This window comes from Choristoneura fumiferana, chromosome 10, assembly GCF_025370935.1.
Source record: "Choristoneura fumiferana chromosome 10, NRCan_CFum_1, whole genome shotgun sequence".
Classification (NCBI taxonomy): Eukaryota; Metazoa; Arthropoda; class Insecta; order Lepidoptera; family Tortricidae; genus Choristoneura; species Choristoneura fumiferana.
In genome coordinates, this window is record NC_133481.1 from 9,280,852 (window position 1) to 9,299,748 (window position 18,897).

Below are 18,897 nucleotides of genomic sequence, written 5' to 3' on the forward strand. Positions count from 1 at the left end.
TGGCATATCTTAACTAGAATAGTTTTCTCACCACAACATACAATAGTATGAGTATGACACAACATTTATTACCTTTAGTATCCTTTAGTACAACACTACTACTTCAATTGCTACCAAGTAACTTGTTGACATTTATTAGTTACTTATCAGGATTGCAAATATCAAGACTTATTTTGACACAGCTGAAAAACAATCATAAAGATGATTTCTTGGCTTCACCTTTAAATATTCTGGCATATTTAGATATTGATTACATCAATACCAGGCTCAATAAATACCTAGTCTATGCGTGATAACAGTATAAACAAAAGACATTTGTTTTGTTAAATGCAAACGTAATTTAATTATTTATTTGCAAAAAATATTGCCTTTGTCCATACAGTTCCACAATTTTATCATATAAATATTTATTCAAATAACATACATACCTATATAACATGCAAAATTAGGAAAAACTTAGTGGCTTTCTAAAGCACATTTATATGACCTCTTCACGTATCCATATTTCCTCTTAAACTACACTTTTAACTGCTTCAAAATTGTGTTTTTCGCTTTAAATTGTAATGTAAGGTACATTTTATCATTTAAATACTTTAAATAGGTAAATAATACGTATCAACAACACATTTGGAAAGTAGTTTAAGTAAAACGACCACATTGTCAAAGCAGTTTCACTACTAGGTACACTGAACTAGGTAATATAATTCTCTAAGATTATACGTAGTTATGTGTGTTTGCGTTAGAATTAACTTGATTCGGAGCCACTAGAGTTTTTGTCTGGGCTTTGCGGAGGGGTGTTTCTAGGCGATGTCTTGGGTGGGATTTGGTACGTCATGTGCATGTGGAAGGAATCTTTTGCTTTTCTAGCATTTTTGTACGTCAAAGAGTTGGCTCTGGGTTTACGTCTGGAGAAATGTCTCTCGACCCACTTAAGCATGGCCAAGACTGAGTCCGTAGACGACAGTCGCCGCTCAGCAGAAGTTTTAGTGATGTGGGACGATGCTATACGGAACGTAGCCGCCATACCTTTCAGGGCCTGAGAATAAGAAAATAATGCTATAGGTCCTATAGTATAGGAAGACGGCTAAATACATAGGTGAACTAATGGATGAAGAAATAAAATGCATTAATTTTAATAGTTAATGCGAAAGTATGAAAAGGTATGGTATACGTAACCATTTGATTCTCTACCGATCATGGCAAAATATGCTCAATTACCTATACCTGCAGAGGATATGTAAAATACTCGTATTTCTACCGTTTGAATACTACATTAATTTGAGATGTAGTTGGAAAGTCCCCCAATGTCAAAATTATCTAACAGGAAGAATGTATTAATGTGGTTTATAATTACCAGCATAGCGTCTTCGTCGGTGTTGTCGTCGCCGGCGTATATAATCCTAATGCGCTCACTCCAGTCCAATCCAAAAGCGGTTCTTAGGATGTAAATGGATGCACGACCTGGCAGAAATAAAATAAAAAGTTATGGAATTACCTAGTAAACTTCTGACATTATAGGGCTGAAATGGAACATAGGCTTGGCTTTTCCAGGGCGACAATCGAGAAATGTTCAGCTTGGTAGTGATAGCTGCGCTGTTAAGTTTGAGTATTTGGCGCATTTCCTCCTTTTCTTGAGAAAAACTTGGTGTCTTGTTCGTAACGACATTTCTACTCGCCAATCTGAGTCAGTCTGAGCTTTGCCAATAGGTGTACTGGCAAATGGCGTGCAAATTTTACTTAATGTTACAGCCTCCAGTTTCTCACCTTTATTCCACTGTACGGGTGGTTTAGCCTCGATGGCGCAGTGCGCGGCGGCGGGCGTGAAACCAGCTGCGGCGATCAGCTCTCGCGCCTTATCGGCCAGGGCGGCGCGCTTGGGCAGCGGCGTCTCGCGGAAGTGGAATGTCAGCAGCGCCCCTTTGTTCTCCACCCACGCGCCGTCTTTGCACACCTGTACATTTAGGCGGTTAAATTGAAGGAAAAACAACTGAAAATCTGTTGAGGGACTGAAAACCATCGCTGCGCAATGCAGGCTTGTGCTTGCAAACAAATTTGTCGAGCTGAAATGACAATCTTTTGCAGGAGGCTGGGCAGAAAGAGGCGAGGTGCGAAATTGGCTCTAGAACGATTCGAGCTTATAATTCATTCATTATCTTAAACTAGTCGTATGCAACTGTTGCCACTTCCTCGTTAATTTCTAATCGGCTCCGTAGCAAAATTTCGAAAATAGAAAAAAAATCTCTAAGTACGATATTCCTAAAGACAAAACTGCGAAAATCAAAATTTATGATGTACCTACATTTCTGGTGTGCAGTTATTACCTGTTCTTGCAAGGATTTGAGCAACTCCGTCACCTTGCCTTGCATCGCTGTTGGCATTGGATGTACAAATTTGCTGCCATCGGGGTGTAAGATTTCCAAACCGTGATTACCAGCATACGTTATGCCTTCGATGCCCACCTAAACAATAAGAAATTGGGATTAAGTTTAGTTTGATTCAGTCTTTGGTGCCGAGATGAATCTGAGGCCCTCTGCAAAAGTTGATACGAGATAAGCATTGGTTTTCCACATGGGCCCGTGGCAAACTCATCGGATGAGGGTCCTTCCTCAATGTTAAGAAGTGCATCAACTGCCACTGTCTCATCCGTAGGCCCAAACAGGTTCGGCTCCCAAGAGGTTGGGTAGAAGTTTTAGCCATCCTGATATCCTACTGTTATTAGGTACATCAATCGGCTAAACAATTGAGGATAGCAGGAAAATAAACAAATTTAAATTATTCGTACAAAAATATTATTAACAAAGAAATATAGAAAATAGGGTACGCAACTACCCATTTAATTGGAATCAAATGTGTTCTTAAGTACACTGTTGAAATTATTAGTGAACATACTGGGATGTCGCAGCGGCTATTGGTGTTACGCGTAGTATTTGACTTTGACTATTAGAAGATAAATATATGCACATCGGCAGCCCGGCCCCTTTACATTGACTACGCAAACATTACGTAACATTTAACTAAGATACCACATAACCAGGTTACCACAATAAACCGTAGTACATACTCAAGATACATATAATGTAATACATAAATATTTTTGTTTTATGTCGTACGTGATAATGCGAGTCAAAGTTCGTACGATAATAGAGACCTTGCAGATACTCAAGGCACTGTGGTACATTCACACCCACAAAAGCCGTTAATTTTATTTGTTATGGCATATCTTGAAAGTTGTTTGCTTTCGTTCGGGTCGTCATTTATTTTCAGTGCTTTGATGATGCAAAGAGATAGGTATAGATTGTATCGTTATTTCGATACAATACTAATAATAAAATAATTACCTACTACTCGCTAGGCCATGCTATCTACCGACTACTCTACTTAATTATTGTCTTCTTTCTTCTTTAGCATTATTAGTGCTTTAGTAGGTACGTGCGCTTCTACACGCGCGCACAAATTATTACCCCTATTAGGTAATTAAGCGTGTACATAAGTATTTATCAGGGGGGAGGGGTTCAAATGTTTCAGAATGACGTAGAGAAGAGATCGTAGAGAGTATCTACTGAGGTAAGAAAAATGAATGCATATGTCTCTCCCTTTTTGCCCTACATGGCAGGAGCACAGACGTGCCCCAGATAGAAGATACTGAATGGCAAGCAATCCAGGTCATTTAAAAAAAATGATTATTTAAACTCCGCAATGCACGTTCCTAAGTAGGTACTACAAATTAAATAAGTAAACAGTATCAAAGGTTTTCGTTAGTAAACAAGTTAATTAGCTATGAATACTTGATCACTATGTTCACACCGTTTCATCACGCCCCGGGTCATGATTGACTTAGATAAGGTTGACGTCAACTAATAACATATGTTTTATACACGTGCAAAACTACTTTAAAATGACCTATTAGGAGGTCGATACTTCAATTTCAAGAATTACGTAAGTAGGTGCACATACTTTCAAGTGCTGCATGCGATTTTACGATTAAAAAATAGAATGTCGTACCTATTCAGGGACCCGAATTTTAGTTAGAAGACGCATGTCAACTGTCTTGCGTGTCAATCTTAATTTTGATTTTATGCCAAAAAAATCATAAACCTTTGCTTTCGGACTCGCGTATTGCAAAAACGTAAATTGTGCAGATAGATTTAAATAATTCTAATACGATTAGGTATAGACCGATTGTCGTATTCAAGAAGTGATACATTCGGTTCTCATATACTTATTCCATCTAACTTACGTCATCCATTCCAATATAAATCCATGGTAGAGTCCTCCAACTGAATGTGTAAATTTTATTTATTTATTTTATAAAACACATACAGTCATACATTAATGGGTATACAAGTAAACCAAAAACAATATAAAGACCTAAAGTTAGTTAGTTAGGTTTTACGGCCTGGCCACGAACTCGCGCGACTTGCGGCAGCGGCAGCGGTGAGCGGCGAGCGGCCGTAACAAATTCAAAAGACGCTTGAAGCATGCCACGAGCCACCGCGGCCGGCGACGTCGCGCGCGATTTTACTCCATGCCACGACTCAGAGCGGCGCGAACGGCGTTATTAGCGGGACGCATCGGGCGGTAAAACAAGGAACAAAATTTTTTAGACGATTCGCGCACGACAAAATGGATACAGAACTATTTGTATCACCGAAATTTTAAATAGGCCCGCCTTATGGCTGTCGAAACATCCTCAGCGTAAGTTGAGGCATGTGATCAAAAGACTTTGCTTTTTAACCGACTTCAAAAAAAGGAGGAGGTTATCAATTCGGCTGTTTTTTTTTATGTTTAGTTCGTGCACTCCTTCTCTGATATTCAAATTGTCCTGCCTGAAATATGAGCTACTTACTTTCGAAGCACTGAAGAGCAATTTTCGATAACGCCATTTTAATTTAAATACGTCCCTTCGGCTCGATACCGCTGAAGCTACTGCGAAGTACATGGCATGCTCGCCGCTCCGCTCTCCCTCGCCGCGCCGCCCGCCGCCCCGCTCACCGCTAAGACCAAAGTCGTGGCCAGGCCGTTAGAGCCTAAAGGGCTGGTCACAGTAGCGGCGTTAGGGTAGGGAGGGCGCGGTGGGGCGACCGCCCCGGGCGCCGGACCTAAAGGGGCGCCTGAAGCCTATACTTTCTAGGAAATTCCCAAAAGTTGGGGGCGCCGTGAAAATCTCACCCAGGGCGCTGGAAGTGCTAAAACATATAGTCGGCCACACCGTGAAATCAAACTGGATTATCTATTGCTGAATTCAGCATCTCAGTGGTGTTGAAAGTTGTCGTGACTTTTAACTCAGGGCTGTATTCAAGGGAGCGAGGCATTACGGGGCAATGCTCTACCTTAAAATACTATTGTCCGACTCCGACCTTAGGAAATACCATCGACTATGATAATAAATATAGTATAATATATGTTTATTCATAGTCAAGATCAGATCATGTCAATCTTAAATTCAGCTCTGGCTACGTTCCTGCTTATAACTCACCATATTCTTGACATTCTCAACATTCCTCCCGGACACGATTGCAATGTAGACGTCAGACATGTTGGACAGCCGCTGCAGAGTATGTTTGGTTTCCAGGGGAAGAGTGGCCAGATCTGGATGAGGTGCGATCGGCGCCAGAGTACCGTCATAATCCAAGAGCAGGGCTAATTTCTGCGTGTAGCCGATGTATCTGCAAACAATAAACGTTTGTAAGAGATTACCTTCTAGAAAATGGTATTGCCCATATCAGCTGTAGAACAGTTTCATCTGCATAAAGCAACATTTATAGGAAGTGCCACGAGAGTTGAAGTGAATGATTTCACACACAACTAGGTAATACATGAAGAACTGATTGCATAAATAGTGAATGAATAAAATGAATGAGTAAATGTCAAAATCCCGCTGTATAATTTAGGCACTATTGCATTAGGTTATAACCTGTAATGATAGTTGCTCGTGTATGAAATAAATAAATAACATTTTCTTGTGTGCATGACCTCTGATGTCACTACCTGTAACATTGCTTATTGGTAAACACCAAAGATTATTTGCTTGATTGCTCACGGCACCATTCTACTACCAAATATTATAAATGCGACATAACTATCTGCTGATATATATAAACTAATTGTTATTTTTTTTTACAAACAGCCTAAAACTTAACAAACTTACCTACCTACATAAAATAAAATATAACCTAAAACTAAAACAAATTACATAAAGAGTAGGTTGCCTAAGAGGTCCTTAGGCAAGGTCCTGAAGATGCTGGAAGCGTTTCCTCTTTGAATAGCTAGGCTAATTATTTGTCCGAGGAAGCTGCCAGCTCTTCGGTCACCTGTGACGTCTACTAATCTTTTCAAAATGTCTTTAAAAAGTTTTAAAGCGCTAGGACCAAGGGTCTCGGCACCGAATGGGCCAAAGTCATATTCGGTGCCTTGCCTAGACCCCTTGTATTTGGATAATTTTGTCTCTTCAGCCGCTTCGGATGCTGCACCGGCTCTGTTGCAGGTTCCATGGAGATGAGAAGGAGCCAGCGTGTCAGAGCAAGTGGTGTCCCACACAAGCACACGAACACGACCCATCTTCCATGGAATCAGACTCATGCCATCCGGTCTCTTACCATCGTCTCTTCAATACCTGCGGGCTCAAGTAACGAAGGCACGTTGACGGTGGCAACTTGCCGAGGAACCGGCGTATTATGTCATTAATTGCAGTATGTCTGGAGAAGCGGCCTGCACTCTTTTGGCAAGAGAGTCGGTGATGTCCTAGCTGGTCGACGTCACTGCCACAGGGGCACTTATGGGGAGCGCAGACCGAAACCCCGAGCCGTAGACAGGTTACGATTCATAGTCAGATGAAATATGTTATGGATATTGTATTGTTTATGACCCTGGGATAGACATAGGATAGTTTTTATTTCGTAATTTTGCCAATAAATCCCCCCAGAGACGGAGACGCGAGCAAGAGCTAGTTAGAATATAAATGAAGTCAATGATACATCAGCCGGTGATTGAACTTTGTGTTGACAGCGTTCAAGCTTTGTCACAAACAGGTACCTACCTACGCGACGGATCCAGATAAGTAGACGCTCTCATTTCGTACTTTTTTGCGCCACAGAGCTAATCTGAAGTCATCCATGATAATTTTAGATATATATGTCTGAAGTCTTATGTATCCTAATAAAGCTTTTAAGAGTCGTGGCAGCCTAGTGATTTGACCTATTTTTAACCCCCGACGCAAAAAGAGGGGTGTTATAAGTTTGTTTCTCAAGCAAAAGGTCATGTATTCGAGCCTGAGCTCACACTTTAAGTTTTTCGGAATTTACTATGTACGAAATTACATTTGAAGAAGAAGAAAAGTAGAAGGAGAACGAAGAAGAGTGATTTATTAGCTACCTATACATAATAAAATAAGTAAACGAGAAGGAGCACCTACGGTGCTCAAACTTGGTCCTTGAGTCGACTGGACCTTGACGGAAGCTCTGAAGTCCAAAATCGGGGTTTTCCAGCGAACCATGGAGCGCGGCATGCTAGGCTTAAAACTCGTGGATCGGATCCGGAACACCGCACCGCCCTGCGCTCCATGACTCAAATCACTGATGTAGGTCGAACAGCGTCTAAGCTGAAGTGGGACTGGGCTAGCCATGTTTACCGCATGGCGGATAAGTTGTGGGCCAGGAAACATAACCACAGAGTGGACGCCTAACAACTCGAAAAGGCGACCTGGTAGACCTAGACAGCGATGGCGGGATAAACTGGACTACTTCTTGAAGGACTGGCCCATATATGCATGGGACGGAGAGCAATGGAAGTATCGGGGGAGGCCTTTGCTCAGCAGTGAGACAGAACAGGCTAATAACAATAATCGAGAAAGTGGCCGTCATGATGTCGTATAAAGAGGTCCAAGAGTCAGAGCTGAGAAGGAAGAAATTTAAACAAATTCATCAGCTACGCCAACAAAACTATCTCTTAAAACCAAAAGAAGAATAACGCTTTGATGTTTGATTTGATATCTTAACTTATGTATCTAATTAGGTAAGGGCCTCCGCTAAACAAGTAACAACCAACCAGCGCACTTACTTAGAGAGATACTCGTCGAAGTCGTCAATGGTAACAGGCTGCATAGAGGTAGCGCCGATGTCATCGGCCTCGTCCTCCAACGAGTCCATGGCCTTCAAGAAGGACTTCATCCAGCTGTCCACGTCGTTGAGCTGCTCACGTCGCCGTAAGTGGTTCATTCGAACCGTGCGCTCGTCCTCTGGCATAATTAACGCTCTGGAAAGGCAAGGAGCACAGTGTTTTTTTTTGTTTTTTTTTTTATCTTAATATTAGTTACGGGGCCAGCCTTGCCAAAGGGCCCGGCCTGAAAACCAGCGCTGGAAGTCATAGCCAGCCTTTGCTGAGACCGGCACCCATTCTCAAGGTGTAGACTTACTTTGTGCCTAATTCTGCGTATTTTTTTTCTACTTGTTTATACTATGGCAATAAAGAGTTTATTATTATTAAAAATCTACCCGGGTCTAATATTAAAATGTAAGGAAAGGAGGAATAAAGTTTCTGAGCAAAATCATGTAGGACATCACGTTAACAGTTAAGTTCCCTCTTCTCACTTCAATTACGAAGACGTATGTAATAACTGTGTCTGTAGTCACCTGCATATCTGCCTATTCGGAGCGTGCGAAAATATCTGTCATGTCCTACAAGCAATAGAAGTAGTGTCGTACCTATATAGCTATGAGATATTTATGCACGCTTTGTTAGTGTCAGATATTGTTGCTGGTGACTGTACATAATTTTAAAGAAAATTTACGTGATTAATGGCTACTTGCTGGAAACACATAAATCTCGAGTTAGCGTTAAGCTCAGTTTAGTAGTGTCAAAATGTATGGAACTGTCAAGCTTAAGCCAGGGTTAACTACTAAATCTAAATTTATTTTTCCTGCAAGACGGCCTGAGACCACAGTACAATATAATTTATTGAAACATTAGGTTATTTGAATAAACGGTATGAAAAAGATAAACTTTTAACCCTCTACCAAACACACACTCTACCCTCTATCAAACCAAAATGTTACATAATTTTCAGTTTAACTAATGTTTAGTGTTGTGTATAGCTACAGTTTATTAATTCATGATGTACACCTATGCAATTACTCGAGGAATTTTTATTTCATTAATATTTTTTTATAATGTACCTATTGTTTTGATGTTCCTTTACTTTCATGACGTCAATAAGGTATCTCACGAGCCGTGGGGACTTAGTGGTTTGTGACTTACTAGGCTTCTCAAGCAGTGGGTTCCCGTTCAAATCCGGGATCGCGCCTCAGAATTTTTCGTGATTCAAGTGCAAAATTACATTTGAAATTTACCATGAGCTGTACGGTGAAAGAAAACATCGTAAGGAAACCTGCACAAAACTGCAAAGCAATTCAATTGTGAGTGTGAAGTTCCCAATCCGCACTGGGCCCGCGTGGGAACTATGGCCCAAGCCCTCTTATTCTGTGTCTAATAGTGGGACATGTATAAGCTGGGATTATGATGATGTTGATGAAGGTATCTCACCTATGAATGACTTCGGCTGCGTCATCCAATTCGTAAGGATTACAAATCAGAGCTTCGTGCATCATTTCTCCTGCACCAGCGAACGGCGACACGATCAGCACTCCAGGGGGGTTGTTAATCTGGCAGGCCACGAATTCCTTGGCCACCAGGTTCATGCCGTCCCGTAGAGGGGTCACCAGAGCCACGGCGGCGTCTCTGTAAAACGCGGCCAGCTCGTCTTGACCGATACAACCGTAGATGTATCTGAAAGTGTATTAAATAATGTAGATGTAACATTGCCATTTGTATCTCCGTTTGATTTCTATTGTTTTAACAGAGAAGCAAAGAAAATTAATTCATTGCAATTTATACTTGATTCTAACCAATTCTTTAATTGGGCTGACTTTTTCACTGAATACCTACAAATAATGTCTTAAACCAATGCGACATAGTTTCAAACACTTTACCTTATTGGTGACCAGTTAGGAGTGGTGAATCTTCCATTGATTCTCCCCACTAATTGGTCCATTTCTTCCTTCAAATCTTGGTATTCCTTCACGTCTGTTCTTGATGGAACTGAGATTTGTAATAATACAACCTTCTCAATGTGTTCAGGATACTTCTGCAGCAGTCTTTCGAAAGCTTTCAGTCTGTGGACTAAACCTTTGGTATAATCCAATCTATCGACACCTAATATCACTTTTTGGCTAGTAGAGAGCACTGGTTTTGCATTTTGGGCCAATTGGACGAATCTGTCGTAGGGTACGCCAATAGGCAGCGGGCGGACGCAAATGGTGCGGCCTCCTAATTCAACTAGCAAATTCTTCCTGTCCACACGACAACCTAAATTTCTTTGACAACAGTCAATGAAGTTTAAACAATAATCCGTAATGTGGAATCCAACCATGTCACACCCTGGAAAGAGAATAGAACAGCATCGTTAGAGGTGAGGTGGCAGTAGGTATCACATTTTTGACATTTTATCTAAGTCTAAAAGCACTTACCTAGTATGCCCTGTAAAATTTCATCAGACCACGGGAACAGTCTAAAGATGTCCCAAGGTGGGAAAGGTATGTGTAAGAAAAAGGCGAGCTTGCAGTTGATGTCGTCTTCCTCAGCTCGCTGTGAAAACAACAATAATACTATTTTATAACATGCCGTCACATACCTAGCAAAATTAAGTAATAAGTGCGTAAATGTATTTAGTTTTTGGAGACTGGTACAGTTACCTGCATTCATATCTGCCACAGCGCAGCCTGCAAAATATCTGATGCGTCCTACCGGCTCTAGAAATAGAGTCGTATCAGATATTTATGCACCCTTTTTAGGGTTCCGTAGCCAAAATGGCAAAAACGGAACCCTTATAGTTTCGCCATGTCTGTCTGTCTGTCCGTCCGCGGTTTTGATCAGGGACTATCAATGCTAGAAAGCTGTAACTTTGCACGAATATATATGTAAACTATGCCGACAAAATGGTACAATAAAAAATTCGAGACGTAAAGTGGGGGTGATTTTTTTTTCTCATCCAATCTTGTAGTGTGGGAGATCGTTGGGTAGGTATTTTAAAACCATTAGGGGGTTGCTAAAACGATTTTTCGATTCAGTGATTTGTTTGCTAAATATTCAACTTTAAAGTGCAAATTTTCATTTAAATCGAGCGTTCAGGATGGTAGTAAGTATATCAAACTTACAAGGAAAACTATAACGGTTAAGTTTTCTTGAGAATTATTAGTACGTAGTTTAAGAGTAAAATAGCAGCCTAAGATATAAAATATACCTAAACTTGGAATATTCCGTACAAAATACGAAATCCTCAGAAAAATATTATCTACTCATTTTTTCGTAATAGCTACGGAACCCTATTTCGGGCGTGTCCGACACGCTCTTGGTTTTTGTGTCTGATATTAGTTCTGGGAACTGTACAAGTTAACATAAGTTAGAGTCATGTGGGGTAAACGTACGCAGTGCAGTGGGTAAGTGTACCTCGCAATCAATCACATAGGTATATTTCGGACTGAAATGTATGTGATTGGCGTACAGTTACCCACTGCGTACGTTTACCCCACATAACTAGTTAGTTAAAAAAGTATCAGAATAGAATAGATTAGGTTCCTCAATTCAGTATTTCACAATTGTAGGTACCTAACTAACCTGTCTGATCCAATTAGCAGCTAACATCAAGTGGTAATCGTGCACCCACACGATGGGCGGAGATCCATTCTTCTCGTTGCTTTCCTTCAGGAGGTGCAACGCATGAACGGTCTTCTCGGCGAACTCTTGGTTGATCTTAATGTATGCTTTCCAGTGGTCGGCGATGAAGGTAGCTCGGTCAGGCATCGAGTGGAAGAGGGGCCAGAAAGTTCCATTGCAGCACCCATTGTAGTAGCTATCGAAAAGTTTCGGTTCCGCGTGGATCGGTACGATCTGTAAAATAGGTCCAACGTTATATTAGCCGCTTCGGTAACGAACGTTGTGCTTAATTTAATACTAGTGTTTACCCGCGGCTTCACACGCGTAAATCAGTAAACCAATAGATCCAGCAATTGAATTTAATTTTTGAATTGGATTTTACAAAATTTCTAAAAATTACATCATGGATTTCATTATATCGAAAATTCGAACCCAGGTCCTCGATTCCCAGCGCTGGGCTTATTTTTCTGGTTTTTCTGTGCATATTTTCGATATGGGTTTTACGGGATGACCGTAAAAGTAACAAAAATTTGGAATTGAAATAAAAAATACAAAAGATTCCGAAAACCAATCTTAATTCATTATATTCATTAACGTTGGGTATAAATAATCGTAGTAGGGGTTGAAATTTCGGGATATTATTTCGATCTCGTACAGATCAGTTCACTCGCAAAGACGCGCCTCTCCACATTTTATAATTGTAGTTTTAAACGTATTCGTACAACAAGTCTATGTGTGCGTAGCTCGAACGTGTCCTCAGTCGTAAGTACGAGGTTTACTCGTGCACATTGATAATTAGCTGTGGAGGGGCAGGGGCGCGCCTTCGTGAGTGAAAAGATCTACCTACCTATAAATAAAATATGGATAAAAAATAACCTATCGATTATTCTATCTAGACAAATTTCATCGAAATGTGTCCAGCCATTTTAGCATGAAGAGTACACACACACACACACACACACATATACCTACACACAAACTTTCGCATGTAGGTACCTATACATAATATCAGTAGGATCCTTGTATTATACTTATATCAGTGTTTATCGGATATTTTGTTTCGTTTGTTTGATAGCATGGCTTGACCTACTGCCGAGCACCGCAGTTGTAGCTTCGTGGGTTGTCTTTAGGTGCAATTTGTCGATGGTTTTTGTTTACATTACCATGAGAAATAAGTGTCAGTCATTTTTAATTACGCTTACGCTATTTTTGCTGAGCGTTTTTTTTTAATTAGTTTTATTCTTATTTTCCTTTCTCATAACCTATTTCTTAATTTATATGTATAAATAAAACAAAACTTTTTAATGCATTCAATTTTTCATCGGCTTGCCAAACTTCGGCTCAACGTAACTTACTAGGTAAAGTAAATTAGAAGTTTAATTGTCATAGACTCTACTTTCTTGATTTTATTAACTACATAGATAGATAATAAAACCTGCATAATATAACTCATTATGTTAATTCCATAAGTATTTAATTAGTTACAAGTGATACTAATAAAATCATGTCAGTAATATTATGTCGATTGTTATTATAGACTTTTATCATGTTATAAAATAGAAAGATAGCGAATAAGTAAGCACATAGGGACGTTGTAAATTTTATCAACTGTGTCGATTGTTTTTTTCCACTATGATATTATTAGAATATTGTATTCTTCAATATATATGCTGACAAAATGATTTAGGTGTGCAGTGTTGCATAACAACATATATCGGTCTAACCTATCAACAACTTCAACAAGTATTTTCAATGGGTCATTGGCTATTTGGCTTCAACACATTATTTTAGTTCAACGGGAACTTGTACGAGTAAACTCAATAACTATTACAATTTAAGAAAAAATACTGCGTGTTCTCTATTTTGCGTTGATAACAATTTAATAAAGCTAGTAAAGCTACTTAGGTATAACTAATTATGTTCGCATGAAGTACATAGTAGGTACAGTCACCTGCGTCAATATATGCCACAGCGAAGCGTGCAAAAATATCTGACACGTCCACGTCCTACCGGCCCGAGAAATAGAATCGTATCAGATATTTACGCACCCTTTGTTGTTTCATATATTGGTTCTGGTGACTGTAAATACTGATTTCAAACTAAACAAATAACGATGTATGCTGTACCTAATGGTAGGTACATGCAGTGTTAGATGATATAAATTTTCACATATCATTTAATATCTCGATAGACGTACTAGGTGCTAAACGACGCCGTTTTTGCTCCTATTTATCAATTTCATGGCCAAGTTATATAGGTCAGGTGATTTTAACTGTCTTTGTATTTGCTTCATTGTTTAACAACAGTGAAGCGTCACGTCAACCAGTGAGACTCATTAAGGTAAAGCCAGAAGTAAAGTCACCGAGCGTACGATCATGAAATTGGTGCCTGATTCGACAGCCACGGATGCTACGCGTGATCCAAGGCCACTGCTGAGTCACAGTGGTTCTGACCGTTGTTAACGTGTCTATTCCCATTTGTATTGTTTGAAAAGGCCGGCTGCGAAATTTCAGTCGCATGCCTTTTGTTTTTGAATTTTGTAGCTTTGGTAGCACCTTCTGCAAAAGGAACGGCATAGGTTCCAGAGTAAATCCTAGAGACGTTCAGAGTCTGACAAAGTTCAGATTTGACTATTGGGAAACCAATGAACTGATCACCTCTGATAAAAAAAGGTCAGCTGTTCAGTTGTTCCTAGGTATACTTAGTGCTAATTGGGTCATAACGTAAACCTAACCGTATATCTTTTTCTTAAAGGGTTTCAGATAGCCAGAAACAGTGTTGTTCCTATCAGGAAACTTGAATTAGAGTACCTACGTCACAATGTGAGCGTAAACTTTATTACCTTTTTCGAAAGCAGGCCTGCAGTGGGAGCTTTGTCATTGGGATCAGATTCTGGGATCTTCTCGTTGGGATCATCCAAGTGGATACCTGGCCAACCGACCCATATTCCATTGCCGCGTATCACCACCGGCGCAACTGCTGTGACCAGGCCGCCCGCACTGTGGACAATAGTCTTCTTGTAGTCAAACACATTGAGTGTAAGTACTATTCTGATATTAGTATAGTTAGTTTAAACTATCAAGTAGCAACAGCTCCAAGCGTATACTTTTTATTCGTTTAATGGCAGCATCTGTTGATATTACATTACCAAAAATAGACCTCGCTCTTAAATTTAGTTTGGATTTTTATTTTCACATTTTATTTTCATTTTGATCGTCATTTTTCACATTTGCACTGCGGGTTTGCTAACTAATTTCTTATTTTATTTAGCTTATTATTAACGATTTATTCGGATCACCTATTGGCAGAAAATTTGATACTTAAGTAGGTATAGGTACTTACAGAAATTAAGTTCTAGCGGTATGTTCATATTTGAAACTGCAATCCTGCAAGTGGTGACCTATTTAGGTACTTATTGTATGTAAATAAATAGGTAGTAAAATGACACTACATAATTTCGTGAATAATGTCAAACTTAATTTTCATGGAGCCATGAGCTTTAGTTAGACACATGAGAAATGTCCCATTTGGCCCTAATTATTTCCTACTAGCTTTTGCCCGCGGCTTCGCCTGCGTGGCATTCCCTCGGGAACTGTGCATTTTCCGGGATAAAATGTAGCCTGTGTCACTCTCTGGTCCATAAACTATCTCTAGATGCCAAAAATCACGTCGATCCGTCAAAGTCAAAGTCAAAATATCTTAATTCAATTTAGGCTACAACAAGCACTTATGAATGTCAAAAAAAATCTACCACCCGCTCCGCATCGCTCCGTTTCGACGTGAAAGTCGGACAAACATACAAACACACACACTTTCGCATTTATAATATTAGTACCTATGGAATACTGTTTGTTCCACTCGCTGCCAAATATTATTTATTAGGAATTTTCCTAATATTTCGTTAGTGTCGTATTTTTACCATTTACCGCACTTCGTTATCACCAAACGAGTTGTTCACGTGTGGGTCAACGCAAACGATAATTATAAGTAGATGCAAAATGCATAGGTACACCCGGGTTTTGAATGCAACAATTATTGCTACAGATTATCTCCACGTTTCGACCACATTGCAGCGGTCGTGGTCACGAATAGAAGGGTTTATGTCCCGGGTCTAATATAACTACCTGTGAGTTAAAATTGCGAAAGTTTAAAACAATGCAATTAATTAATTAATTAATTAATCTGAGGAACTCTATGTTTAGCTACTTGACCTATTAAGGAACGACAGAATCTGCTTAACGACGACCCTACTTTATAACAATATTTATACCTATTAAACATTCACTTGAAAAGAAAGAGACGGTGCTCTTGGTTGATATTTATTTAGGTTAAGGTCATTTACTCAATTATTAGATTAACTGGTTAACGCCTGCGAGTAATCGGTACTCGCAGGTAACAACGTAATTTTGCCTGAATAATGATCTGAAGCCAACGACCTTTTTAAAATAGCAAAGATCATTAAACATAGTAGGATCCGAGGACAAGGCCGCCCAGTAACTATAGCTAGTAAGTCGTTGAACTGACAGGTTTGACGAACTATTGGAGCCCTTCAAGTAGGTTACATATTTTGAAATAGGTAGTAGGTATGATCTAATTTCTTTAAAATATCTGTAACAAAATCGTAGCAAAAAACAGTTCCGTTTGTTTTGTAAGCGTTCACAGAAAAGGTCAAAGTAATAAATCAATCCACCTGATGTTTACCGGATACTTAACTGTTTCGCAAAAATAGCCGTCTATTTGAGGTAGGTACAACCTCATCATCGAGAACCGAGGGGCCATGAACGACCTTGTTTCATTACGACTCAAGTACAAGGTTACCACCATTATTTTCATTTCACAACATAACACATTGAGTTACTGACGCACCACTTCACCTTAACCGTATATGAACTAAACGATCATTCTTACTTGGTCAGGTTGTACACAATGAAGCCGGCTCCATTGTAACAGCTGACTATGTTGGTATACAAACTTTTAAAATGACGTTAATGATATCAAATGTCTGTTTGCGATATTTTGTTACTGGAACATTGTTTGTCATACACAATCCCCAGCCAGTATGTAACGTTAGACTTTTGAGAAAATTCGAGAATAGGTACGTATAAGGGTCACCCCCTCCATGGAAACCCTCGATTGTTCTCGAAGTTAATATGTAAATAACGTTCAAACGAGTATGTGTGTTTGGTTTATTTATCTCAGGTGTTGTTTATTTATCAGAACTATCTGGTAGTATAATTTTATTTAATGATTGCGACAGCTTGAACCGGTTTAAAAGTATTTTTAGATGCCGTCATAATGGAATCCTGTAACTACGCAGTGTAATAAGCCCGGTAATTTAATGTTTTGTTTTAAAAATTAAAAGGCTAAGCTGTATCTAAAAAAATAGGTTGTCGATGACAACTAATTCTTAATCACACTGCTAAGAATAATATTTTGAGTATGTTTTGTTAGTTACCTGGCTTTCCTTTCCAATTCGCCGGTTTTTTCATTTCTCCTCAAAATAAAAGGTAATCGGTTCGACACCACGATCATGCTGCACTTGCTATTGCACGCTGACCGACTGACACTGTTCGTTCCACTCATGTTGTTTTTGGTCGCTCCCTTACACAGCTAACACAGCCAATCACAAATAGGCGTGCAGTACGCGTGCGCCGCCAAAAAGGAGGGCTATTCAAATATGAAAACTGTTCACTGTTCGTTCGGCATCTGGGATGATAAGAAGATGCGTCCCGCGTTAATGTTTTGTGTTAAATAAACATCATCGACGGTGACCGAAGGCAGACTGCTTCTTTTGTGTGCGTCAGTCGGCTTTATAGACTTGGTCGCATCGCGTAAGGGCGAAGTTCTGCGCCGAGCGTCGGAGGCCGGCAGCAGTCAGGGGGTTATCGCCACTGACCCGCCGATCGTAGAGGGTTGTCTCGACCACTGCGAGTAGCGATTTCTGCTTTGTTTAAAGCTTTATCCGAATTAAGTGGGAAAATTACGCATGAAACATAAGACAGTATATACTTTGGATCACCCAGTATGTATTGTGTTAGCTATTAGGGTTGGTTAGATCATTTGCCCAAAATCGACATTTCCTAGTAGCAAAATTTCCAGTTGCGTATTTTCCTATTCTTAATTAACACCAGACGTACAGTCGAGTTCATAAACTTGTGATTTAAATTTTGATCAAAAATATCTCAACACGACTCTATTGTTAACGGCGTAGAAGCGTGTTCAGATATCTTTGATCAAATTTATGCTCACAAGTTTATGAACTCGACTGTACTTCCTTAGGTACATGATCTTTTCATTCGCAGTTTTTCTAAATGCTTTTTACTGAAGCTTATTTTCACAATCGCGTTTTTTCCCAATTTTAATGGACACAGAAACAGTGTCCACGGAGCTCCGATCCCGCGGAGCTCCTACTTTTGTGTAGTTCTGACCCTTTGGGCCGATGCAAACATAACATAACCTAAACCTACCTATGTTTCTGGGTCGATTAAAATTGGAAAAAACGCGATTGTGAAAATAACCTCCAGTAAAAAAGCAAGGTATTAAAAAAAAGCGTAGGAAAATCTGCGAATGGAAAAATCACGTTAGGAATAAATACGTCTAGTGTGATTGTGCGACTGGTAATTTAGCTAGGTTGTACCTACTAAGAAAACACGATTTTGGGGTAATGATCTAACCAGTCGCTATAAGTACAGGTAATGATGAGCATGAAACCTGTTATTTTCGCTTTCCAATGTTTAACGCAAGAGTTTTCGTCAGTATCTTACTTTAAGAGAAAATATAAAAATTGCCTGAATTGAATAGAAACTCAGGCGCGTTTTCTTACGGGCTGAAAATCACTGAAATAGAAATAATAAAGTAAAGAAAGAACAAACAAAGGCAACGTTCTTTATGTCATACATTAGGTACACTGTTTCGTGTCACCTAAGAGAAAGGGATAAGCAAGTCTGCCACCAGCTTTCGGGTTAATGCACGCGATGCACGCTAACACGTGCAGGTTACCTCTCATAAAATTAAATCATTTATTTATTTATTTCGGGCATCTCAGAAACGGTTCTAACGATTTCGACGAAATTTGCTATGTAGAAGCTTTTGGGGGAAACACGTGTTGTTTGTGTAAATTTCACATAGAACTTTCATCTGCGATCTGCGTGGTGGGTCAGCGCTGTTGTGTTTGGACTTGCATACTGGAGC

The 18,897-nt window shown here is 39.7% G+C and overlaps 1 protein-coding gene across 1 annotated transcript; it reads right to left on the bottom strand.

Annotated features, from left to right (window-relative positions):
• Positions 1–733: 733 nt before the first annotated feature.
• Positions 734–17,498, bottom strand: Tps1 (Trehalose-6-phosphate synthase 1). The gene is made up of 12 exons (XM_074093402.1): positions 17,162–17,498; positions 14,549–14,705; positions 11,668–11,940; positions 10,521–10,638; positions 9,984–10,431; positions 9,538–9,780; positions 8,056–8,250; positions 5,477–5,666; positions 2,322–2,459; positions 1,765–1,951; positions 1,355–1,461; positions 734–1,036 (listed from the first exon to the last, which is right to left on the bottom strand). The coding sequence occupies exons 1-12, from the start codon at positions 17,287–17,289 to the stop codon at positions 746–748; spliced, it is 2,475 nt and encodes an 824-aa protein (XP_073949503.1). The 5' UTR covers positions 17,290–17,498; the 3' UTR covers positions 734–745.
• Between the last annotated feature and the right edge of the window lie 1,399 nt (positions 17,499–18,897).

Bases quoted from the DNA above. Each gene is read 5' to 3' on its own strand.
- Tps1 (XM_074093402.1), bottom strand. From the start codon at position 17,289: ATGAGTGGAACGAACAGTGTCAGTCGGTCAGCGTGCAATAGCAAGTGC. The intron at 9,781-9,983 runs GTAAAGTGTTTG...ATACACTTTCAG, and splicing joins CCTAACTGGTCACCAATAAG to ATACATCTACGGTTGTATCG. The intron at 8,251-9,537 runs GTGAGATACCTT...TTGCCTTTCCAG, and splicing joins GCAGCCGAAGTCATTCATAG to AGCGTTAATTATGCCAGAGG.